The following is a 26,092-nucleotide window of genomic DNA, read 5'->3' as shown; positions in this document are numbered from 1 at the left end:
TCGTCGTCCGGCGTCCGTCGTCCGTCGTCGTATCCTATTTCAAAAACAGTGGCACGTTTCTTAACCGCTAGGGCTATGAACTTGAAACTTTGTACACAGCACCCCCTAGGTCAGGTGACCTCTGACACTGAATTTCGGTCCGATCTGATTCTCAACTTGGCCACCAGGGGGCCAAATGTCGATATCTAAAAAGTGTGATATCTCGCTTATTAGTGACTTGTTTTCGATGAAACTTGTGTTGTAGGTACTCATAGCAAATATACATCTTATATCATACGGGTTTTTAATTTGACGTACTTTTCAAGTTCACAGAGGTCATATGGCGTAAATTGGCCGTTAGAGTGTAAACTATGGCACGTTTCTTAACCACTAAAGCTATGAACTTGAAACTTAGTACATATAACCCCCTATATCACATAGGTGCTGAATTTCAGTTTGATCTGATCCTCAACTTTGCCACCAGGGGGCCAAAAGTGGAAATCTAAAAAGTGTGATATCGCGCTTATAAGTGACTTGTTTTCGATAAAATTTTATGGTAGGTACTCTTAGGAAGAATACATCACATATCTTACGGGTTTTCAATTTGACCTACTTTTCAAGGTCACAGAGGTCATATGGCGTAAATTGGCCATTAGAGTGTAAACTATGGCACGTTTCTTAACCACTAAAGCTATGAACTTAAAACTTAGTACATATAACCCCCTATATCACATAGCCTCTGGTGCTGAATTTCAGTTTGATCTGATTCTCAACTTTGCCACCAGGGGGCCAAAAGTGGATATCTAAAAAGTGTAATATCTCGCTTATAAGTGACTTGTTTTCGATAAAATTTTGATGGTAGGTACTCTTAGGAAGAATACATCACATGTCTTACGGGTTTTCAATTTGACGTACTTTTCAAGGTCACAGAGGTCATATGGCGTAAATTGGCCGTTAGAGTGTAAACTATGGCACGTTTCTTAACCAGTAAAGCTATGAACTTGAAACTTGGTGCATATAACCCCCTACATCAGATAACCTTTGATGCCGAATTTTGGCCTGATCTTATTCTTTATTCGGCCACCAGGGGGCCATAATGGAAAAAGAAAGAAGTGCAATATCTTGCTTATTTGAGTGAATTGTTTTCGATAAAATTTTTATGGCAGGGACTTCTAGCAATGATACACCACATGTCCTACGATTTTTGGATTTGACCTCCTTTTCTAGGTCACAGAGGTCAAATGGCGTAAATTGGCCATTAGCCCTTAAACCGCCAGAGGCGACGATCGTTGACATAAGGGGGAAAGCGCCAGAGGCGACGATCGTCGACACCAGACGTTTAGTTCCACCTGTCTGCTAAGAGATGGCAGTGAGTGTGCATGTACGCTCTTTGGTACTTCGACAGTGATGCTTAGCACAAAATGGCATCGAACAAATTTCAAGTTTCTATACAAGCTTTTGAGTATTTTATCAAAAACTTGAAGCCCCATTTTCGCGGGAATGACGTCATCAGGAGTAATTAGCGCTGCTACGACTAATTAGACGGATGCTTCGACCAGGAATCGGATGGAAACGATGTATTTAGACCCAGACTTCATATTAAAATACCAAGGGAGGTATAAAAAGCTGATGGAGTTATGTTCTGGCCATATTTTTGTTGATTATGGGTATTTGCACTAATTAACCCCTAATTAGTAAATTTTGGCGGGAAATGTCACAAAAATCGACGGGAATTACCATTTGTATAAAATCATCAGTACATTCCATAGTGTTTGTAACAAAAATAACGTTGTTATTAATCATTTTCAAAAATGCTCGGTTAATTCGGCGCTCAGGGGTAATATGATTTTGTTAATTCGGCGCTTTAAGGGTTAGAGTGTAACTATGGCACGTTTCTTAACTGCTGAAGCTATGAACTTGAAAGTTGGTACATGTAACCCCCTTCATCAGATAATCTCCGACACCGAATTTTGGCCTGATCTGATTCTTGATTTGGCCACCAGGGGGTCAAAACTGAAAAAGTAGGACGTGCAATATCTCGCTTATTAATGACTTTTTTTCGATGAATTTTTTATTGCAGGGACTCTTAGCAATCACAGGATATTGATCTTGTTGATGTCATAGATTATTGGTTGGATCATAAACTTATATATACTGCCCTGTCTTATTACTTGACATCAATACACATCTAAAAAAAGTCTTCATGCCTGATTGTGTTCACCATATTCACCTCTAAACTAAGCATGATCCTGCCTACTAAAAGATGTATACGGTGAGCACAATGGCCCCTGGCCGTTTCAGTGTCTCACGTATGAAGTTTGGCAGTGATCATGGGTCGTGGTCCTATTATTCCCAGCCACGAGTCACAATCTGGTAACTTTTTGTCTCACGTAGTGATCAGGGGTTGGGTCCTATCATTCCCAGCCACGAGTCACAATCAGGTAACTTTTTGTCTCACGTATGAAGTTTGGCAGTGATCATGGGTCGGGGTCCTATCATTCACAGCCACGAGTCACAATCTGGTAACTTTTTGTCTCATGTATGAAGTTTGGCAGTGATCAGGGGTCAGGGTCATATTATTCCCAGCCTCGAGTCACAATCTGGTAACTTTTTGTCTCACGTATGAAGTTTGGCAGTGATCATGGGTCGGGGTCCCATCATTCCCAGCCGCTAGTCACAATCTGGTAACTTTTTGTCTCGCGTATGAAGTTTGGCAGTGATCATGGGTCGGGATCCTATCATTCACAGCCACGAGTCACAATCTGGTAACTTTTTGTCTTTGTTAGGAACGCCCTTTGTCCAGGGAGTGAGTCATATGGATTTATTATGGTCTTATGTACGTAAGCTCGTGCATGGGGACGAGCGTTCTATGTTTCAGCGAATCCATTACCTTCGCAATTTCGAATATTTTTTGGAAGACCTGAGCAGTGCAAATCCACGATTGTTGGCGTCATCGCCACAAACTATCTATTTCGTATCTATATATTGTGTATTTATATCGAATCGATCGACAAACGGCCGACAAACATGTGCAGAGAAAGGAATGAATTTCGTGCGAGTTTATGCATGGCACGAGCAAAGCGGTCAAATCGTCCTTGGTACAAATCGACCCCTTGACAGTTCGTCCCCTCGGCCATGCTTTAAATTGGTGTAATGTTTCTGTGCTCAAAATTGGCTGTTTCAATGCGGTTTTATTCTGGTTTAATGTACAATATTGCAAATCTGTGGGGGAAAGCGCGCGGGAAATCAGACAAGATCGTGCCGTTCTTTGGCGCGAATGACGTCACATAGAATTCCGTGTCCTTATCTTTTTAAAGATCATAACCACGTGTTGTTGTTAACGTTTTGGACTTAGAACTTTTTTCTTTCTTGAGAAGGCTTGTATGGGCCGTTATTTCTGCATAAATAGAGGTTGTCTCAAATAGACATTTTATGTCGTGTTATGACCTGAATAGACGTTTGGTGGCACTCGTTTTAACGGAGACGTACCTGAAATAAACATATTGTGTCGTATCGCAAATAGACATACACTCAAATAGACGTTTGGTGGTGCTCTTATCTCAAATAAACATATATTGTCGTGTTTTCAGCTTTTTGTTAATAACTCAAATAGACGTTTGGTGTCGCTTTTCAAATAGACATACACTCAAATAGACGTTTGGTGGCGCTCGTATCTCAAATAAACATATATTGTCGTGTTTTCAGCTTTTTGGGTCACCGTAGGGGAGTCTATACAACACTGCAGTGTTCGTCGTCCGTCGTCGTCGTCCGTCGTATCCTATTTCAAAAACAGTGGCACGTTTCTTAACCGCTAGGGCTGTGGACTCAAAACTTTGTTTGCATGACCCCCTAGGTCAAATGACCTTTGACACTGAATTTCGGTCCGGTCTGATTCTTGACTTGGCCACTAGGGGGCCAAAACTGAAAACATAAATAGTGTGATATCTAACTTATTACTGATTAGTTTTTGGTAAAAATATTATAGTAGATATTCTTAGCAAGGATACATCACATATGGTACGGGTTTTTGATTTGACGTACTTTTCAAGGTCACAGAGGTCAAATGGCGTAAATTGGCCATTTGAGCGTAACTGTGGCACGTTTGTTAACCCCTAAGGCTATGAACTTGAGACTTTGTACAAAGGACCCCCTAGGTCAGCTGGCCTCTGACCTTGAATTTCAGTCCGGTCTGATTCTCAACTTGGCCACCAGGGGAAAAAGCTAGAAAGTGTGATATCTCGCTTATTAGTGATTCGTTTTCAATAAAAATTTTATGGTAGGTTCTCCTAGCAAGGATACATCACATATCATATGAGTTTTTGATTTGACCTGCTTTTAAAGGTCACAGAGGTCAACTGGCGTAAATTGGTCATTTGAGTGTAACTATTGCACGTTTCTTAACCACTAAAGCTATGAACTTGAAATTTGGTACACATGACTCCCTACGTCAATGACTCCCTACGTCATGTAACCTCGGACATCGAATTTTGATCTGATCTGCTACTCAACTTGGCCACCAGGAGGCCAAAACTAAAATAGGTAAAAAGTGCAATATCTCGTTTATTAGTGAATTGTTTTTGATGATATTCTTATGGTACTTACTCCAAGCAACGATACATCACATGTCATACCGACTTTGGTTTGACCTATATACTATACATGTACAATGTTTCTTAACCTGGATGAATTCCAAAGCACCAAATATCTATACGGTGAGCACAATGGCCCCTGGCCGTTTCATTTTTATTAGGATCAATCCAACAATAAAACAAATGTAAACTTCGGGGCAAATAGTCCAACATTGACATTGTCAATAAAAGAGATATCATTTTGATAATATGACTTTTGATTTTATTTTTTTTATTAGGATCAATCCAACGATAAAACAAATGTAAACTTCGACGCAAATAGTCCAACATTGACCTTTTTCGTCTCGTCTAGTGTCGAAGTTCTTCTTCCCCCTTTTTAAAAAATTTCCCTTTCCGTCACCACCGCAACTTGCTCTAAACAGCCGGTACTTCGGTGCATTCCTCCGTTGAAGTCTTTAGAAGGGTGGGAGAGACGGTAGCATTGCACGACATCACGAAAATACCGGAACTAGAATTCCTATAGCAACCGCAAACATTTTCAGATTCATGGACGTATGGATTAGAAAATAATTTTGTTTACATTTATATACATACATGTAACCATTGGACTCGCACCTGTTGTGTGAGTTAAAAATATACAAGCTTCTTCAAGTAATTTACTTGAAGTTGTCCATACCTTTCAATGTTCATGATCTTTTGAGTACTTCTGGTGATGATTTAATTTCAAATCATGACTTTCATGTCATGGTAAACTTACGCTGCCTGTGAAAACTCCTTCTCAAAATTTATTTTTCGCAAGCTGTCTGTGTCAAAAATATTTGAAGGAGTAGACGTTAGGATTGGAATTTCCCAATGCTTAAAGGGAGTAGGCAGGGTTCTGGTATCACCAATCACCTGTGAACTAAGGACTGAAGACTAGGAAATGAGATGTGGAGATAGCATTTAGTGTGTGAAATGATTTGTTTGTTACACAGAATAGTAGGCATGCACTATAAATAGGACCACCGATTAGCAACTGTTATCACTTCGGATAAAGTTAGAATTAAAACACACAGGCAAAAGTCTAAGGGCAAGGCAATTTGCCGGGAGAAGGTAAAAAGTGCCACAGTAGGGCCCTGTCCTCTAAGGCCTTTTTTCCGAAAGTCGAGCCCTGCTATCTGCACTCTCCTTAGCCCAACAAATTTTGCCATTTTCTTAAAGTTGTTTCTAGGTAGGTAGATATCCATAAAAGTATTGGTTGGCAAGTGCATGGAGATATTCACATTTCAAAACAAAAAATCATCAGTCCCATTTTCATGCCAGAACCTTTGACCCATCTGAAGGCTCAAAAAAATAACTAATGCTTTCTGGGAAAAATATTTCGGTATTTTCTTATTTCATTATTGATAGCTACATGTATGTAACCACTTAAAACATTTTTGACCTAATCTGAGACTAACATGAATCACCTCCCTAGTGCCAGATTCTTCGAAAAAACAAGCCCTTTCTTAAATTAAAATCTTTCTCATCTTGTGTTATTCTTCCACCAGGTCACACCTGATGGCAGAGATAAGGTCATTGATATAATCGATGCAACAGGGTCAGGAGATGTGGATACTTCAGCTATCATTGATTGTCCTGATGGTGAAATCATTGGATTGACTGGAAGGATTTTAAAGGTAAAAATAAAGGATTATGTTGATTAGTTGAAGCACCCCCTCCCCCCTCCCCCGAGCAAGGATTTCTTGGTTAGCAGATTACATGAGTGTTTGGGCTTTGGCAAGCAAAACCATGAGACCACAGGTCAAGGAGGTTCCAGCACCAGACAAAGACCTCCATGTATGTGTACACATTTTAAGAATCAAATCCTAAAATCCAAGCATTCTTCGCTTCTTAGCATATCAACCAAAATGTTCTTACTTAATTCAGCCTGCTGAAACAGTGAATGGAGGTTTTAAATTAATCTTGAACTTCATGCAAATTTTTCCCAGATCTGAACACCTAAGTAAAATAAGAACTGTATTGGGCTGGTTTTCTCCTCTAGGCCTACATGTCTTCTTGGGGACTTTAAAATCGGGAACACAAGATGCTCGGAACTGCATAATGTTCAGTTAAGGATTTGGGTCGTCTGGGGCTACCAGACAAAAAAATGGTGATACACCCTTTGATCTGATTTGTTTGAAATCAGAAAGAATTTTCCGTTAATGTACATACATTTTTTGTAGAGACCTTGTATGTCAATATAAAACCGTGGTTGTAAGAATTCTTTTAAAAACTTGTATACATGTACCTCTTTCTAGATTCCTCCCGAATGGAAGAACCCAACCAACCAGTACCACCTTGGTGTGAAGCAGGCTTATGACCTTTACCCCAAGGGTCTGAAGGACAGGATAATTCAGCTGAGGAGGAGGAGACAATGGGACCCCATCCACAAAACAACCTTAGCAGCTGCTCTCAGAAAGTTGGATGAGTTTGAGTCATCTCACTCCTCTCCTCTATCCCTGGTGAGTATGGATGACATCAAAAAAAAGAAGACTCATTTAATCCTTTCGCTGCGCAACCCGAAATCCCCACTGCCCTCCAGCATGCCGAATCCCCTCATAAGCACCCGTGGAGGAACACTCATGAACAAGCACTATTGCCATCTATTGGATATTTATGGAACTGCATATTAGTCTATAACGCATAGGAATAAAGAGAGGCGAAGTCATCAACCAGCGCACGGTCGCACGATAGACATTTTTTTACCTAAGTCACCAATTGGCATACTCTGCAGCGAAAGGGTTAATAATATTATTTTTGACGACATGTATTGTATGATTTAAAGTGTAATTGTTAACACATGCAGATGAGTGCATTTTGTCTTATAGTTATTATACTATATGAAAGAACACATGTGGAAGTACTATTCTGAGCCCTTCTGCACCATCAACCGCACACTCTGCAACACCGTCTTGATATTCTGAAGTCATGACTTTAAAACCTCTTAAAACAATTCAAATCAACTCTACGATGTCTGTGCTCAGGTTAATGCCGTAGCTATGTTAAAAATATATGATGACAATTTTTGTGGAACCAAATAGATTCAGAGTGGGTGATGTTGATTAGCTGCACTGATAATTTCTGCTGCCTGTGGTGGTAATTTGTCCTACCAACAAAAATGTAGCTGTAGCAAATCAAGCAGGTTACCAAGGCTTTCATAAGGGGCATGTAATTGAAAAGGACCTTGATACAGATTGCTAATTGAATGATTGATCATTGAATGGAATTTACATATGTTGCAAAATCCAAAGTATTTGATCTATTGTGGCTCAAAAACTTTATCGCCTTTAGTCTTTAGCCCAAGCCCAAAAATGGCAACAGTCTTAGCATTTCATATTCAACACCACGCTTACTCCAAAGCCTTGCCACTTGGACAAGGAAGCTCCTACCAGCGTAGGTCTCTAGGCGATGCCTTGGGATCCACAGGAAACATTTGTCCTTGGACCTTAGGGATCACATGGGGTGGTAGGACGGGACAAGCTCGGATGGAAGCAGGGGCAAGTCTGTTCTTCACTTTGTAGAGCAGTGGCATTGTCTTCAATTCGATATGTTAATGGATAGGAAGCCGGTGGAGACTTCAGCAATACTGAATTAATTAGACTTACTGGTTTGCAAGTCGCTGCTTCATGACTACTCAAAACTTAAGTTATCTTATTTGTCGATATCCTACATTATATTTATAGGAAAATAAACTGATCAAAGAAGACCTACAGGCTCAGATTGATGTCCTCAACACTGTGGACAGGAAATTGACTGATCCTGGTCCGGTGTATGACTGTGTTGTGTTCCATGATGGCGCTACATGGAGGGCATGTGTGGACACATCAGAAAGTGGTGATTTATCCTCAGGAAAGATAATGGCGGCTTATAGAGAGGAACATGAGTTTGCTACATTAACTGTTGATGGTAAGTTTATTGCATAACACTGAGAGTGAGAAGAGGGGTCTATATTCTTTATTCTAAAGGTATAGGAAAGTGTGTGAATGTGTGGTGAACATGATATGATATTGTTCTGCAAACAGTCGTCAGACTGATTGCTAAAGTGCAAATGTTTGGGCTTTGCTAGATGTAACAAAAGCACATCCTCATTAATCCACGCTTATGATGATTGAAAAAAAATCTCCTAATTGTATGAGGCACTGATAACACCAGGATGGCATTGAAGATGAATTCTCTCTGCCAAAAGTAATTCTCCAGCAAGCAAGCTAAAACAGAGCCGCTGGCAGTCAACCCTTCCTTTCTGTATTGGGCCTGCGGTGTCTCTGCAAATACATGTAGTGGATGTGCAAAGACGAGCTTCTGGCACTTTAAAAGCATTCAGTTCATCACATATGGTTAGAAACCGAATGGTAATTACCTGTAATCAATCAAAATGTACTGTTAAAACGGGAAATTTATGCGATCCTAAAATTTGACGCTCATTTTCGCTTGGCGATAGACTAAAATATTCTTGAATTTGTTTTTTCCTGACCCACAACACACGGTTTATATTTTGCTCTGAGTAATATAGTTCTTAACCCTTTCGCTGCGGATATACGCATTTTTGCGACCAAAAAACATTTCCGATCTGTGCGGATGTACGCAGAACTGCGACTTGGGAGAGACCTGAATCAGACGATGTTTTCAATAGCAAATTAGTACAAGAACTTGTCGCTAGGTGTCCTGCCATGTTGTTTACCGCTAGAACTTCCGATTTCTAGGTTAAAACTTCGGTGTTTTTATTCAAAGTTTAGGCGATATTTTGAGTCCAAAGTTTTGTAAACAAATTTAAATGCCTCAGTCACGTGTTCGACGAACTGCAGAATCAATAATTGATGAAATAGTGAATTCGAGGCGTTAGAAGACGAGTCTGATTATTAGTGATTATGATTCTGAACATAATGCCGATGTACACAGCGTGCATGGGGATTGAAAGTGTGCATGATTCAGGGTCCGAGGGGGATGATAGTGATAGCCTGGGTCAAGATGAAAAATGGTGTTTTTCTCCTCATTGATTAATACTAATTAGCGTTATTTACTTAATTAACATAATTTCAGGTGATTGACAAATGCATAATTTGAAAGTCCATGCTGTCCCCAGCAACCTTTTCCAATAGTCCAAAGCTCTATCTCTTCTCCTTCAGGCTGTATATTGGCCTCAAAGTTACCTATGTTAAAATTGGGTTTTACAGTATTTTGGGGGCAGCAAGGAATCAATATTGAAATAATTTTGAGCGGCGCAGCGAAATGGTTAAGCTGCTATGCAGGCATTTCTTATTCATACATTCAGGCAACAGAATATCGCTGGAGAACCTTCAAAAGTAGTCACAGTCAATCATAAAATTAACGGTTGGAAATCATCTTTGCAGATATGTTAAATTACAGCTTTAACATCTATAATGAGGGAAACACCCTAGAAATTGTAACAAATGCTGGCTCACATGGGACCCATGTCGCTTGCATTACTGCTGGATACTTCCCAGATGAGCCTGAGCGTAACGGTGTCGCCCCTGGTGCTCAGATTGTGGCCATCAAGATAGGTGACACTAGGTTGGGGTCCATGGAGACTGGCACTGGTCTGGTCAGAGCTGTGAGTATTTGCATAAAATAACTTCTGATTGCATTCTCTTTCTTTACGGCTGTCCTATCCCACATATCTAATTATAAACCCTTACAAAGATGGTGCTCACAAGGTCAGCCATATTAGCATAATTTGGTCCATGGAAACTCTCCGACTATTCTCTGCCAAGTTCTAAAATCTGTGTGCACTTGTTTGGCTGTAACTTTTGGCCAGTCAGCCCTGTTTGTTTCAGTGTAACCTACATGTATGGGCTACATCAGTTTAATAGTAAATAAAATTTCGGCAGCAGAGTTTGATGCCATACAAGCACAAGTTAAGACTGTTGAAAGTCTGCCCCTACATCTGTATGTTGTGTGTTTCTTTCAGATGATGCGGGCAGTTGAACACAAATGTGATCTCATCAACTACAGTTACGGGGAAGCAGCAAATTGGCCCAATGGAGGGTTAGGATGGACTTGTTTGTCTAAACTTTATGTTCATTGTAATATGGCAGATATTATATTTATTTTATCATGCCTCATACCCGTTTTAATAAGTACGGCGTATTATGACTTAAGTTAAGACGGCACCTGGACGGCCAGCCACATAGACAACAATGCGACAATGGCGCGATGACGTCATCAGTAGAATAATGGCATAGAATAGTAAAAAGTATCACATGGCACGTGACGGCGAGTGACGCAACGTGATTGACCCACATACTTATGTGGTATGACTCGATAATTTACATTACACAGTTGACATTGTGGTTACCCCTATATGAGGGGAACATGTGGATCCATATTAAATGATGAACGACTATTTGTTTTTCTGGTGTCTGCTGAAGGTTACATAATTAAATGTATGATTAAATGTTTTGCTAAATTCTGTTCGGTATAAAAGGGCCCCACAAATGAGCGATTTAAATTACGGTGACCTGCGATTTTGATCACTGGTACATTGAGTCAGAAAGATCTCTCGTCTGGTGGTGAAACTTATAAAATCCCCACGCTCATCTGAAGTTGACAGCGTGAATAATGACAATGATATTGAGCAGTGACATTGTTTAGAATGCAACTACATGTATTACAAACTCCAATAAAAAGATTATCGATACAAGCTTAGAAAGATGTGTCAAGTTCTCGTTTGACAATACCTGATTTCTTTCAGGCGTGTCTGTGATATCCTTAGTGAGGTTGTTACAAAACATGGCATCATCTTTGTTGCCAGTGCTGGGAACAATGGACCAGCCCTTTCTACAGTTGGAACACCAGGGGGAACCACTGATGCCTTGATTGGTGTTGGTGCTTATGTCTCTCCAGAAATGATGGCAGCAGAGTACTCCCTGCGACAGAAACTTCCTGGGATGCAGTACACGTGGTCTTCTCGAGGTCCATCGTAAGTTGCCGACCATGATCAACCTGTGAAGTCAGCAGTCAGTTTCTTTTGGGGAACAGTCATGACTAGATGATTCTGGCTTTAGGTTTGGATCAATGGGTGAAATAAATAAAAACTAGCAAATGCTTTTACTTAAAGACCTATGATTATACAACAAAACTATTATTGAGTTTAAACTAGATTACTAACTCAACATGTTGCAATACCTCGTTCATTAAAAGAATACTCCTATACATATTTTTTTGATTGTTTTGTAAGTGACAAATCAACGTCTGCTATAAAACAAAAAGCCAACGAGAGCCTTCGGAAATCCTCGGTAATCATCGGCCTGTGACGTATGGTCAGGAATCTACCTGGCCGACTGCCATTGTTTTTGGTGAATGTGTACACGGCCACAATACATGCAATATAGGCCTACATATGATACATTATTTGTGTTGTCTTTCGATTTGTGCCGTGATATTTTGGACAAAATGCCAGATCGTTGTGTTGCTGGTGGATGCAACAATGTTGCAGACAAAAGAAAGGGGATTATGATTCACCGTTTTCCCAAGGATGAACGAATTCGGGCACAGTGGGTGCGTTTTGTTGCATTTAAAAGGAAGAACTTTTCAGCAACGAAACACTCTGTGCTCTGCTCTGGCCATTTCAACAGGGATTGTTATTTTCCCAAAAGTACGCTTGTGACTGACGATAGTCAAGAAGCTGGATATCGTACAGTAAGGTAAGCTCATGATGTTGAATTGTAATTTGTATTGCATAACGATTGAGGTATTCAGACTATTGGTCTGGCTTGTTTGTCGTGGTTGACCAAGGTAAGGTCATGGTATGGACCGAGTCACCATTGTCACGTGTCTAAATTGTGAGTCATTGTCATTGACATGGTAGGCCTAGGCCTACATGATGTAGCACACATTGAGAAGGCGGTAGAATTAGCTTGCAGTGTGATTCTAGCAAAGCCAAAGGCCGATAGGCGTAGTTCAATAGTTGTAGAATAAAAACTAACTAAAATTTCAAAATAGGCCTACTTAGCCAGGCCTGTGTGATGTATAGGCCTAGTCTGATATCAACAACGGTAGAGTATCCGACTTTACGCTTTAGGCCTAACCCCGCTCAATCCTGAAATAGTGAAACCTTTCAGTAGAACTCAGATGAGGTACATTGTATTCATTCAGCGATACAACCTGATCATTTCCGACCGGTACCCATTGATACACCTGGGTAGAGTGAGGAAAGTAAGGCCTTACCCAAATTCTCACGCCGCAGTGGGATTTAAATCGTGGTTCATGTATTGAAATTCATGTACAATGTTATATATTTCAGTGTATGGATGAAAAGTGATGATGCCGTGCCAACAGTTTTTGATTCCGCCCAGACAAACAAAGCTTGTGGGCCTCCACCGCCACCAAACACAGAAGAACCAAATTTGGTACCTCCTCCGACTGGTTTGGCAAGGTCTGGCAGGAAATCACAGTATAGAGAACGAAAAGAGAGAATGAGTGTAAGAACCAGCTGGGAGCAATAATGCACATTTCGTGAAAAAATGGTCTTTACTTGTGTAGGGAGGCAAATTTAATGCACAGGGGCAGTAAGAGAATTTGTCATCTCAGCACTGTTGCTGTTCTAGCTGCCATTTCTGACTTTGAACTTGCTTGTAGGTGCTCCAATCAATGAAGCCCAGAACTCAGGATATCACCAATTCTACAGGGTGGTTATAAAATGATTTTAATTGATGTTGTACAATTATACTTGCCATTAGGATATTAGTAATTTTATCTATTTTACAGATTGTTCAAACCGCAATTAAGGGGTATAACGATCTTGTCTGCATCCCTGACGACAATGATGAAATTCAGCCATCAGACCAGGAACACCAACCTGAACAAATTCAAATGGTTCTGAAGAAGCTTGTCCGCACCAAAGGTAAGTTTCTGATAGTAGGTCTAAGGATTTCATTTTACATTCTTGCCAATTGTTTATTTAAAACGGTTTATCTAAACTGTGGAACAACTAGGCTCACTAACTGGTGTTGGCTTCCACTATAGTTCCCCCATTTGCATGTGGATGGCTAAGACTTGGGTTTCAGTATCATGCCTCCTATCAGATTTATGTGAATGTTATCATGGCAGTTATGTGTCATGCTCATCTTTTTTTCAGTTCAAATTGAAAGTTTTGCCCCAGTTCAATTCAGGAATGTGAGTTGCCAGGTGTCGCCAGATGCAAATAATATGGGGTGCCAGACAAAGACGTACTTCAGATCAGAATCGGTGCAGTGTACGCTTATTGGTGACCAGTTCGTCCACATCCCTGCTGATCTACCAACTCAAACTGACACCAGCAGCAGTGCAGAAGCCACACCCATGCCTTTAACCCATCCTCCAGAACCAATTCCCACCACTCCACCTCCCACACCAAGTAGCCCGACTGTACCATTGTCATCAACACCGAATCCAAAGAGGAAATGAAATGAAAGTTTCACTGATGCTGATTTGGACCAGTCCTTTTCTTTCATTGACTGCCAGAAGAAGGATCCTACTTGGAACCCTAAAATGTCTTTTGGAGAACAGTAAGTGGGTTAGGGTTGGCTTATACCAAAAATTCATAAGCCAACCTTATGAATTTTTGCTCACTGTAGTAGTAATGATAATTATAATAATGATATCACATAACTGGTATATATACTAGCCCTCTTCCACAGTAGTTCATACGTAAGATTTTAGTAGGGATCTTTTCCTGCCCGGTGTAAAAGACAACCTTTCAGTTTTCACTGCCCCTGAAAATGGTAATCATTGTCTATAATAAATAATATAAAAATTCCAAAATGTTCCCGCTTGTTTTCCAGTGATGAATCCTACAACAGCCCCGATAATGGTGACAGTGAGTTTGTGAAGTTGTATGTTGTTTCGGAGAAGAAGCTCTTGCACCTCTTTAAGATCTGCCAGAAGTGTGGACATAGTGGAGCAGAGGCAAATGTTGCTTCAATGAATGGCACTCTTGTCACCATTTCTCAGCATTGTCTGAGTTGTGATGAAAATACAAGATGGAGTAGCCAGGAAATGATTGGGACTTTTCCCTCAGGCAACATTTCTCTATCCACGGCACTTCTTTGTTCTGGCAGTATTCCCAGCAAAGCTGTCAGAATGTTAAAGTTTTGGGGTGTACAGGGCTTCACTATTCCGACATTCATCATGCATCAGCGCAAATTCCTAAACCAGGCTGTCCGCAACTGCTGGGAGGATGAATACATCCGCGTACTGTCAAAGCTTGACGATGGTGTCCAACTTTCTGGTGATGCCAGGTGCGACTCCATGGGGCACTGCGCCAAATACGGGAGCTACACCCTGCACAACATAACGGACAATGTTATAGTGTGCACAGAGCTTGTGGTGGTAAGTTGGATCATGATATTTTTGCAGAAAAAATTCCCATATCAGGACCGTTCTGTTGTGTTTTGTAGATTGACACATATTGTTTTTTTCTTTTGCAGTCGACTGAACCTGACACAAAAAAGAGTGCAGCGATGGAAGTCTTAGGACTCTCACGCACTCTGGATTTCCTTGACGCAGCACTGCCACACCTAAAAATTGAGTTGACTACCGATGGTCACACAGGCGTAGCCAAACATGTACGGGAAGAATGGCCTGGCAAGGTAACCCACTACCTTGACATATGGCATGTGGCAAAAGGTACAGTTAAATTTCATAGACAAACTTGATCTTGAAAGGACAGGGCTACTCCATCTAATCAGACTGCTAGAATTAGTGACTGCATTTAATTTCATTGTTGTTTCAGGCATAAAGAAAAGGCTCGCGAGTTTGGCAAAAAAGACACCAGATGTGAAATGTTGGCAGAGGAGCATAATAAACCATTTGTATTGGAGTGCAGTGACTAGTAACCATGATGGTAGCCTGATTGTTGCAAAATGGTCCTCACTGGCAAACCACATTGTCAACAAGCACGAGCACGAAAATGAGTTGTTTCCAAGGTGTGCTCATGGAGCAATTACCCCAAGACGCTGGCTTCATCCAGGTAAATATAATTTCAATGTCATTGCCTGGCTGTCACATGGCAATTATTTCACCTGAAGTTTGTTGTACATTTAATTGACCAATTGACCTTTCATTGTGAAATTGTAGATTTGTTCATTTCACGAAAAACAAAGACTCTGCATTGTAACATACTTAATTACAGCTGTACTTTACCTCATTTCAGCTTCAGAAGTATATGACATTCTATGTCGGCAAATTCTACAGAACAAGGTCGTCTTGAAAGCTGTTTCAAGGTTGAGTTCAGATGGTCAAACATCTGGACTCGAAGGTTTCCACAGTACAGTAAACCATTTTGCACCAAAAATGTACCACTTTGGGTACCAGGGGATGAAAAGCAGGTAAGACCGGACTTTACAAACTTTCATGACTTTAGAATTGATGGTTCTAACTGACATTTTTAGGATTTATCATACATGTATATATATTGGTAGTCTTTTTTTCACTTTTTTGATACTATGCCCTTCAAAACAATGCCTTTTAAAGAAGTTATATATTATATATTTGTTTTTCCTTATGTTGTAGGCTAGAAATGGCTGCAATCCACTTCAATGAAAATGGCGGGAAAAATCAGAAGAAAACTCGTGATGGAAACCTGTCCTACAACATCAGGTACCCCAAAAGCCATGGAGGCCAGTACATTGTGGTGCCAGTTATGAACAACCCAACATATGGTGAGACCATTGTACTAATTCAAATATTAACTTCAATTAAAGTAAAATTGTAGTCAGTCAAATGTGGTGACAGTACAGGTGTGGCTGGTTGGATTGTCCTATGGGAAAAGTGTCCAGCAGTTGCATCTAGCAAAACTGGACATTAATGGACAGTGAGGCTTATTCTGTAGACACATTTCCCAGGGGTACTAGATTTACTATTACACTGGCTCTCTATACTTTTTTCAGACATAATCATTATATGCATTCCACTTTCAGGATATGTCGATACAGTCCGAACAGAAGTTTTCCAACTTGTCAGGAGTGGGCAAACATATGAAATCAATGATGACCCCCCTTCACTTTGTTCAGGACATGCACGCCCAGCATCAAAAGACATTGCCATTGCTGAACATCGAGCACATGCACGTTTCAAGAACACACAAAACTAGATAGTGCAAATTATGATAGTGACATTCTTATTTCCTTCTTGATGATAAGCACGAGTTACATCATTTGACAGAGACTGAATCCATATTATATTAAGCAATGTTTGGAATAGACGAAACTGTTTGAAAATGCATGTACAAAGTATTGTTTGTAGTATTGTTTGTTTGTTTGGGGGGGTGGATTCAGAATTCGTGGTGTGTTATGTGTAAAGGATCTATTACATGGTTTCTGTTGCTATATTGTCTTTTTATGATAATTTGAACACATGACAGTCAATGGTCTCGTTAAGATGCAGATTATACAAAATTTGAACAAGTTGCCAACTAAGTGTTATGTGCTGCTGAAGCTGATATTTAAAATAACAGATCCCTTTTATATAACACACACAGAATTCTGAACTCGCCCATTGTGGTCATTACTTTTACTCAATGTCTATGGCATCTTCGAATCCAACAAATTGAAAATTTTCTTCAAGTCCTGGTGGAGGGAAAAAGGCTCTAATTTTGCTTACAGCACATGATGGAAGAACCACTCTTATGTCTTTTCCCAAGTAGCCGTAGCACCACCGCACTAACTGTCGATATGCTATATGGCGTAAACGTCGGTGTCTTGGTCCATTGCTGTGGGCATTTTTACCATATTGTTGTCTATATTGATACCAAGCTGTTTCCAGGACGTCTTCATTAATGCATACTGAATTGAACCCTTTCTGTGCGGTGATACATGTTGGTGCGTTCTCATCTTCTGTTAACTTGGCTCGGTATTCGTTGATATCCCGACAGACGCACTTCGCCCTTGTATGTTGTACCTGGCAATTGTCACAAGTGCACCTGTAAAGATATATTGATGAAATTTATTATTTACTGCCTGTACATTGTATATAATATTAAATTTAGTTTTCTTTTTCAAAGTGACTTTGTTCTGTTTTTGTTTCGGACCTTCCTAATTTGCAGGTGCAGGCCTCAACCTCTAACCATGTGGTAGCACTGATTCATCTTATCATCAAGGGCCTATAGGGCTATACAATAGAACTTCAATGAAGGCCACCCATGGGATTGCAACATTTTTCAGTTTAAATGAGATGTACCCTGTTTACAGGATTTAAATTGAATGAAAATATTGGCTATGGGACTGAACTAATTGACCTTAGGCCAGTAAACAAGTAGGCTACTCTCTCCTCAGAGCCTAGGCCTAGGCCGACAACATATCGATAGAAGATGGTCCTAGGCCTACATGGCCTAGGCCGTAGACGGTAGAGTAAACAGATGGAGGTTGAATGGCTTTTTTTACAGAGATCGCCTTTAATGTTTAAGGGAATTTCTACTTTACCCTAGCCCATTATAGGCCTAAAGGGCTAGGATTGTGAACTTGTGGAAATAGTATAAACTAGGATTTAGTAACTTACCAATTTTCAAGAACTGTATAATCAAGCTCTTCCACATGTTCACCAACTTCCATTGGTATTGGTAGTGGCTGATCTCTCTCTACTGCATCGTCTGGTAGTGGTAGGGGTTCTGGCTCATACATATAAGGAGCTATCCCAACAATTTCATCATTAGGCCTATTTAATTCCTCATCTCCATGAGATTCATTCTCATCAAATACAAAGTCAAAATCACCACTGTCGGAGTCAGAAAAGTCAAAGAAATCCGATGAAGTATCACTCGAGGCACTATTGTCTTCCATGTTTATAATTGCTTTTGAAATTAGGTCAAGACTCAAGATTCCGGAGGCTACGTCATCAGAAACATTATCATATTGGCCTAGTTTACGCAAGCGAGTTTTTGTGCTCGGGTCAGACGTGTGAACGGGAGATTAAAAGTATGTTTTCCTTTCAATTGCTTTATTTATATAGTAAAAGGTGACTAATTGTGATTTATTACACTAATTACTTCTGACTGATCGGGGTTTTGTGGATGTTTTTGTTTTCAGAATCATAGGTCTTTAAATTTTGTACAGATACGCCTAGTGTAAATGTACGTGGAGTTTTAGAAAAAAGCGTTTGCTAGTCTTTATTCGTATTACCCAATGTTTCACATTATTATGATCAAAGATCACAATCAGATATAGACACTAGGAGAGAGCACACTTATCAGCCTGCCCAAGTCAAAGACATGCCCCCCCAACCCACCAGCCAACCTCAGACTCACAGACTACAGTATAGCGTTGTGAAACAGCATCATAAAGGTCCTTTTCTTCGTTACGCTATGTGGCATTGGAGACAAAATCAACTGCTTCACTGGATAATCTTTTTTTACTTTTTACTAGCCCTGTGTATGTTGGTCTTCTCCTTCAGGCATGATGGTGCTTTAGGTGTGTGTATCAGTGCCCCTGGAGGTGCCATAACATCAGTACCAAACTGGACCCTGCGTGGATCACAGCTCATGAATGGTACCAGTATGAGCTCTCCTAATGCATGTGGGGCTATAGGTATGTGTTTCCCTTTTGTGTCATGTATTGTTGGGCTGTACTTTACCAGGATGGTTTGCATCATTCACTAATGAATCGATCCTTCCCACTCTAATGAGAGGATTTATACCTGGTCAATGTCTTAAAGCCATTAAAATAGCTTAAAGTGAGTGTTTAATGGTGGAATGAAAAAGTATTTCCCATCTCAACAACATAATAATTGAATGTCATCTGAAATTGGTTCTGCATCATATTGTAACAGTATCTTCATTTGTACAAATAAAAACATTGGTAAATATTGAGTACCATATACAAATGATGAAGTTGTCCATTGAATCCGCTAGGAGAGACCGATTGTCATCTACCTTTAGGCCCATTAGGAGGGTTGCTTTTATTCTCGAAAAGAAACCAGAGGTAAAACCAGTAATCCGAGCACCCATACCATCATTGTAATATTAAACATGATGTCATCAGCTGTTGGGGTTGTTGGTTTTGATGTTTGTACCAGCCTGAAAAGGTACTTGACTCACTTTGCCATCAACTACAGCAGTTTATCAAATGTTTGCTTTTTGGTTCACCGTCTAAGTGAGTCTATACAATACCGCAGTGTCTGTTGTCGTCATCCGTCATCGTATCCTATTTCAAAAATAGTGGCACATTTTTTTACCGCTAGGGCTATGAACTTGAAACTTTGTACACAGAACCTCTCAGGTCAGGTAACCTCTGACAATGAATTTCAGTCAGATCTATTTCTGAACTTGGCCCCCAGGGGGCCAGAAGTGGAAACCTAAAAAGTGTGATATCTCTCTTATGATTGACCTGTTTTTGATAACATTTTTATGTTAGGTACTCCTAGCAAGGATACATCACATGTCGTACAGGTTTTGATTTGACCTAGTTTTCAAGGTCACAGAGGTCAAATGGTGTAAATTGATCGCTTGAGTGTAACTGTGGCACGTTTCTTAACCGCTAAAGCTATGAACTTGAAATTTGGTGCACATGACTCCCTTTGTCATATAACCGCAGACACCAAATTTTGGTCTGATCTAATTTTGATCAAATTTTGATTGTAGGTTCTCCTAGCAAGGATACATCACATATCATACAGGTTTTTGATTCATCCAAAATTTCAAGGTCACATTGGGTCAAATGGCGTAAATTGGCCGTTTCAGAGTAGCTATGGAACGTATCTTAACCGCTAAAACTATAACTTGAAATTTGGTACACATGACTCCCTGCGTCATGTAACCTCGGACATCGAATTTCGATCTGATCTGGTACTCGACTTGGCCACCAGGAGGCCAAAACTAAAATAGGTAAAAAATGCAATATCTCGTTTATTAGTGACTTGTTTTTGATGATATTTGTATGGTATTACTCAAAGCAACGATACATCACATGTTGTACCGACTTTGGTTTGACCTATATACTATACATGTAGCATGTTTCTTAACCAGGATAAATTCCTAACCACCAAATATCTTTACGGTGAGCACAATGGCCCTTGGCCATTTCACTCATCGTTTAAACTCTAGTATGGGTAGTTATTACCGCAAATAAAGACAAACCAAAGCAAAGAGACTTGTGTAGCATATCAAGGACACGTAGATTGATACTCCTATGTGTGCCACATCAAAGACATCTAACGATGCGAAGTCAACAGATGGCGCCACCGTCTTGGGAAAAGTAAAAACGACATCGACAACTTCAGGTTTTTGTTGATATAAGCGACTAGCGGGAAAATGCACGTGTTGTTATGTCACTATTGCATCTATTCGTAGTAGACTGTCGTATTTTGAGATCCCCTTTCTTTTCAACATCATCAATCATACTAGTATATCATAACCATGGATAGATATAAGTTAGAAAACTGTGTCAACCTCCTTCAACTTTTTACTTTTCCCAAGACGGTGGCGCCGTCTGTTGACTTCGCATCGTTATCTTTGACGTGGTGTATGGTACAGAGAGGTATTGCGGTCATGTCTTATCTGTGCTGTGTATGGCTCATGAAAACAACTGTCTATCCCAGGGAGGTTGCGGTCTAGTTTTATCTATGCTGTATCAAACAAAAACAAAACATGCATTCCAGATGTCTTTGATGTGGCACACATAGGAGTATCAATCTACGTGTCCTTGATATGCTACACAAGTGTCTTTGCTTTGGTTTGTCTTTATTTGCGGTAATAACCGCCCATACTCTAGCTCATGGGCTCCTGTATGTTTTGTTTGAACCAAGTTACATCCAATGCAATGCTTTTTATGCTTGACTTTTATTTATATTGGTTCTGTCTTGCTTCCAGCTCTCATCCTGTCTGGCCTGAAAGCTAGAAGTATTCCCTACACCCCATATAGTATACGCAGAGCTTTAGAAAACACAGCTTTAAAGGTGGAGAGTATAGAAGTATTTGCTTTAGGACATGGTCTGGTACAGGTAAGCAATATTAGCTGTCATGGGAGGGGAGAGCATTTCTGCTTCCTTAGAAATCCTGCTTGTGTTTTTAGCTCACCTCTTAGCAGAGGTGAGCTTATCCCATACCGTGGCGTCCGTCGTCCGTCGTCCGTCGTCGTCGTCGTCGTCCGTCGTCCGTTAGCAGGGCACGTTTCGTAACTGTTAGAGCTATTGAGTTGAAACTTGGTACACATGTACCCTTATGTAATGACACCTTGGAGACCAAGTTTCGGTCCGATTCGTTTCATGGTTTGGCCACCAGGGGGCCAAACGTTAAAAGTGAAAATATGCAATATCGCCCTGAATAGTAGTCGGGAAATTTTGAAAAAAATATGGTAGGTACTTCTAGCAAAGGTGCATCATATATCCTCCAGGTTTTTGAGTTGACCTCCTTTTCAAGGTCACAGAGGTCAACGTTTGCTGATTCACTGAACAGTAGCATGTTTCCTATCTATTTTAGCTAGAAGGTTTTAAACCAGTGTGGACATGTATCTGGGGATTCTCTATTTCACCCCTAAAATTTCGGCCATTCGGACATCAAATATGGCCGCCAGGCAGCCATCTTGAAAAATAAACACAGTACTATTACTCCGAAACTAATGATCGGATTGCAACCAAATTTGATCTGGATGTATATCTATGTACTCTCTACTAAATCCTTGATTTTTTATCAAATGTGATAGCCAATATGGGTGCCAAGCGGGCATCTTGAAAAATTCTTAGTTTGGCCACCCGGGGGCCAAATTTAATGTTCAAAGTTAAAATGTTTGATTGCTCGTTTAATAGTGGTCTGATTTTCATAACATTTTTATGGTAGGTACTCCTGGCAAGGATACATTTCATAAATGTGGGTTTTTGATTTGACCTATTTCTCAAGGTCACAGAGGTCAAAGTTTTCCTATCGCACCGCCATTTTACAATGACGGCACGTTTTGTCACTGCTTTAGCTACAGATCCCTAACTTGGTACGAATGTACCCCTATACACTTAGACTAAACTGCAGTCTTTTTCTGATTCTCAGTTTGGCCAGCAGGGCCCCAAATGTTAATAGTGGACTCTCCCCTAAGGGTGCCTTGAAATGCTGCAAAGTGGGATGTCATAGTCTAAGCCTAGGCAAATGCAGGATTAATTAACCTCTACAGAGCCCTAGGAATTTCAGATGATGGTTGTTTCTTGTACTAGACACAAGCAAACAACATAATTAACCTATTCCTAAGCATTTCCATGATGGGTCAATTTCATTGTAAAACATTACTTCATTTCTTTCTTACATTTAAAACCATGCTAATGCTTCATCCATCTTCCCTTCACAAGAGGTGAGCACAATGGCCCTGGCCATTTCATTTTATCATTCAAGGTGTGTTGTCATGAGTTGGTGTTGTGTTCCTCCATTATTCCTATTAACATCCGTTCAGTAATATACATGGCATCAAATGAGGTTGCTTCTGTTCATGGTCTTATACTCCCTTTGAATAAAAAATATTAATCCATGCATTTTTTTTAATACCAGTTTCTGTTTCTGACATACATTCTTAGTCTACATTCGTTAATTTCAAGCAAACTCAGACTTGTGGCCATGCATATAAGATGCTCGCGTAGCCAGTAACGCATGTGAATTCCTATCCCAGCCTATCGTGATATGACTATACATGCTTGGTCAAATTTCCGTTGCCAAATCTCCCTTATTATTCAATATACCAAAACATATGTCATATAGTTTTAGATGATCTTCTCATGAAGATGTGGCCGTGTGCCCTCAAGGCAATTGTTCTACACTATTGGGGGATGACAGTTTTAGTGCTTTACCAGTCATGCAGAAGATTTGTGTATCATGTGGCTATAGCAGCCTATAGTGTATCGGGTCTGTAGGGAGCAGATAACAGCTTTAACCTGCTAGATTTGCCACGGTTTTGAATATTGATAAGAATAAGGTGCAAAAACCTTTCTGCTCAAGATGACAAGAGGAAAAAACAAGGGGCTTCTAAAGGCATACAAACCTGTTTAAAACCCATGAACACAGTGAGACAAACTGTCAATCCAGTCTTCATTTGTATCTTATCCCATGTACTTGATGCAAAGAAGATACGAACATGCCCTCTCGATCAGATATGCACCCCAGTTCAGCCGGTAACTTTATTGTAAGTGTCATAGCGTATCCACAGGCATGCTCCGATTACAACATAGACATAAACGATGCTAAGGTCCTTGATGGAGACAATGGGTGGTTCGAGTAAGGTGTTGAGGAAGCTACATCCATGCCCTTCTGCCGACCCAGAACAGAGATGGGGAAAGTACATGTACCAGTAGGCTCAGATTTATACTACCGTCGTCAGTGTGATCTAGACTAATTCAAACATTTCGTGATTGTTTTCAATATGTGTTGTAATGGAAAGGTTTATCACTCTGTGAAATGCTAGAGCTAGGTTTCTTGTAATTTATTTGTAAATAGTTCACAGTGCATTGGTTATCTTCCAGGTGGATAAAGCATTTGACCATTTGGTGGAGCATTCCCATAATGTGGAGAGAAAGATTCAGTTCAAAGTGACATGTGGCAGTGGCAAACGAGGGATCTACTTACGTGAACCCAGGGAAGTGCAACAACCTTCTGAAGTGGTTGTGACGGTCGAGACCAAATTCCATGAGGATGACAATGGTGAGTTGACCATACGTGTGATTTCTTGTCTGATATTAAGTGACCCTTCATGTATCATCGGTAGACTTACAGGAAAGAATTGTCAGGAGTGAGACTGGAACCTTGTTTGAATCATTTATCTTTTGCAAATTGTTGTGGAGGAGACAGACTACTATAGTGGACAGAGTGGCCTTCTGATGACATCTGACCATGCTCTGTGAACCCATACATTTTTTTATCTGATCATTCAATATGATCTGCATCATGTTCTTGAAAAGTAATATTTCACCTATTCTGTGTGTGCGAAAGCTAAATAATCAGTGATGCATGATAATGGCTACCCGAGGTAACTCTTCAAGTTTAATAAAAAGGATGCATCATAGTTCAAACAATGTTTTAGAGTTGACCTTTCAAGTTCAAGGTCACAGAGGTCAATCTCTAAAATTTCTACAAAAGTGTAACATTTGTCATTTTGTGTCATTCAAACTTACCTATGGAACACTTTTGCATGTTACTCCATTTGGGCTCAAACACAAGAGTATCCCTTTAATTTTCTAAAGGGAGAACTGAGTTAACAGCTCGGCCGCCAGGCGGCGCCCTGACCGATCCCGCGAGATCGCGCCGATCTCATGCCGCCATATTCAGTCTTTACTCTTGTGCTTTTTAGCTCACCTGTCAGGTGAGCTAATACGATACTGCGGTGTCTGGCGTCCGTCGTCGTCGTCGTCGTCGTCGTCGTCGTCGTCGTCCGTCGTTAACTTTTGACAAAATCGTGGCACGTTTTTTCTTAACCGCTTGACCCAGAAAGTTCATACTTGGTGTGTGGGTACCCCTAGGCAAGACCTTCCTTCAGAATGAAAATCAGCGCAATTTGACTGCTGGTCTTCCATATAGGGGGTGCTGTTTGAAAACCTATTTGTGTCATTTTGAAGCTTATGGTTAAAGCTAGAGCAATGAAAATTTTATGGTGGGTGTATCTAATAAAGGTACATCACATATCACACGGGTTTTTGATTTGACCTTCATTTCAAGGTCACAGAGGTCGAACTCTAAAATTTCTTTGATCATGGCACGTTTTTTTGCTATTGGTCATAGACTCTCTAAATTTGATATGTAGACACCTATTGGGCATCTCTACATGTTGACACAGATTTAGGTCAGTGTGACCTACTATTCAGGTATAAGTAGGTCAAGGTTAAAAAAGCCCATTTTCTTTATTCCAGCAGATTGAAGTTTGAAATGAAGTTTTAGAGGTTGGCCTGATATAGAGGTTTCGATATTAAATAGATTAATTTCGTTTCATATCACTAGGTGGCGGTATTGTGCAAAAATGTCAGTTGGCACATTGCCAGCAGTTTTGAATTTCGCGGTTCGAGGCAATCCGTCGGGGTATCCCAGATGCGCAGTGTTGTACTGCGCCACTAGATCTGCATACTACAAGTATGGAAGACAGCCATTTTATGAATTTGAAGCGAGACGAAGAAGGAAATAAATCACCTTGAATCAATGCTAAAACTTAATCATCCGCTCTTCGGATGAGGTCGTATGTGTTGATTACATTCTTGTGATTGGTTTGAGATTATTAGTTTGTCCTCATTGCCGGTTGTTTTAGAAAATTTTGACTGTGATTGGAAGGTAAAATGAGAAACTTGTCACACTGTTCTTCGGCTTGGAATGGGGATAGTCAATGCAGAGCCAGTTGGTACGAGCTGCCTTGCGAATCGGGGTGGCGTAATAATACTGTGAAAGAACAATAACATGATGAATTGTAGCAGTGTGTGTCAGAAATTATGTGATTTCCATTGCATTTGACGATCCCAAAGTTTCGAGAGTATGGCAAAATGGTGGCTGGCGTCATTGGAGAGTAGCGTCAAGCCGGAACCTTTCGTTACAATGTGGGCTTTTAAACACAAGTTAATAGTTTATA

At 40.3% G+C, this 26,092-nt stretch overlaps 3 protein-coding genes across 4 annotated transcripts in view; all 3 read left to right on the top strand.

The window, feature by feature from the left end:
- LOC135494753 (tripeptidyl-peptidase 2-like) overlaps positions 1-26,092 on the top strand; it is a 153,319-nt gene that overhangs the window by 18,065 nt on the left and 109,162 nt on the right. For both annotated transcript variants that reach the window (XM_064783021.1, XM_064783022.1), the window contains exons 2-10: positions 6,098-6,226; positions 6,848-7,051; positions 8,273-8,495; positions 9,938-10,158; positions 10,516-10,592; positions 11,299-11,526; positions 18,972-19,105; positions 21,385-21,515; positions 24,009-24,186. In XM_064783021.1, the coding sequence (XP_064639091.1) occupies positions 6,098-6,226; positions 6,848-7,051; positions 8,273-8,495; positions 9,938-10,158; positions 10,516-10,592; positions 11,299-11,526; positions 18,972-19,105; positions 21,385-21,515; positions 24,009-24,186 (1,525 nt within the window). The remainder of the gene's footprint in view (positions 1-6,097; positions 6,227-6,847; positions 7,052-8,272; positions 8,496-9,937; positions 10,159-10,515; positions 10,593-11,298; positions 11,527-18,971; positions 19,106-21,384; positions 21,516-24,008; positions 24,187-26,092) is intronic.
- Positions 11,533-14,041, top strand: LOC135494757 (uncharacterized). Its single transcript, XM_064783027.1, has 4 exons — positions 11,533-12,250; positions 12,850-13,027; positions 13,314-13,449; positions 13,684-14,041. The coding sequence occupies exons 1-4, from the start codon at positions 11,907-11,909 to the stop codon at positions 13,989-13,991; spliced, it is 966 nt and encodes a 321-aa protein (XP_064639097.1). The 5' UTR covers positions 11,533-11,906; the 3' UTR covers positions 13,992-14,041.
- On the top strand, positions 14,357-17,531 carry LOC135494756 (uncharacterized). Its single transcript, XM_064783025.1, has 6 exons — positions 14,357-14,915; positions 15,014-15,212; positions 15,319-15,555; positions 15,739-15,913; positions 16,098-16,246; positions 16,505-17,531. The coding sequence occupies exons 1-6, from the start codon at positions 14,508-14,510 to the stop codon at positions 16,675-16,677; spliced, it is 1,341 nt and encodes a 446-aa protein (XP_064639095.1). The 5' UTR covers positions 14,357-14,507; the 3' UTR covers positions 16,678-17,531.

This window comes from Lineus longissimus, chromosome 10 (genome assembly GCF_910592395.1).
Source record: "Lineus longissimus chromosome 10, tnLinLong1.2, whole genome shotgun sequence".
NCBI classification, from domain to species: domain Eukaryota; kingdom Metazoa; phylum Nemertea; class Pilidiophora; order Heteronemertea; family Lineidae; genus Lineus; species Lineus longissimus.
The sequence above is the reverse complement of the archived record's forward strand: the minus strand, read 5'-3'. Positions and strand labels throughout refer to the sequence as shown.

What these genes read in the sequence shown, in the direction of transcription:
- LOC135494757 (XM_064783027.1), top strand. Translation starts at nt 11,907, where the DNA reads ATGTGTACACGGCCACAATACATGCAATATAGGCCTACATATGATACA. An exon ending in AACGAAAAGAGAGAATGAGT is followed by an intron (nt 13,028 to 13,313) that starts GTAAGAACCAGC and finishes TCTATTTTACAG; the next exon opens with ATTGTTCAAACCGCAATTAA. An exon ending in GAAGCTTGTCCGCACCAAAG is followed by an intron (nt 13,450 to 13,683) that starts GTAAGTTTCTGA and finishes TCTTTTTTTCAG; the next exon opens with TTCAAATTGAAAGTTTTGCC.
- LOC135494756 (XM_064783025.1), top strand. Translation starts at nt 14,508, where the DNA reads ATGAATGGCACTCTTGTCACCATTTCTCAGCATTGTCTGAGTTGTGAT. An exon ending in AAGACGCTGGCTTCATCCAG is followed by an intron (nt 15,556 to 15,738) that starts GTAAATATAATT and finishes ACCTCATTTCAG; the next exon opens with CTTCAGAAGTATATGACATT. An exon ending in TACCAGGGGATGAAAAGCAG is followed by an intron (nt 15,914 to 16,097) that starts GTAAGACCGGAC and finishes CTTATGTTGTAG; the next exon opens with GCTAGAAATGGCTGCAATCC.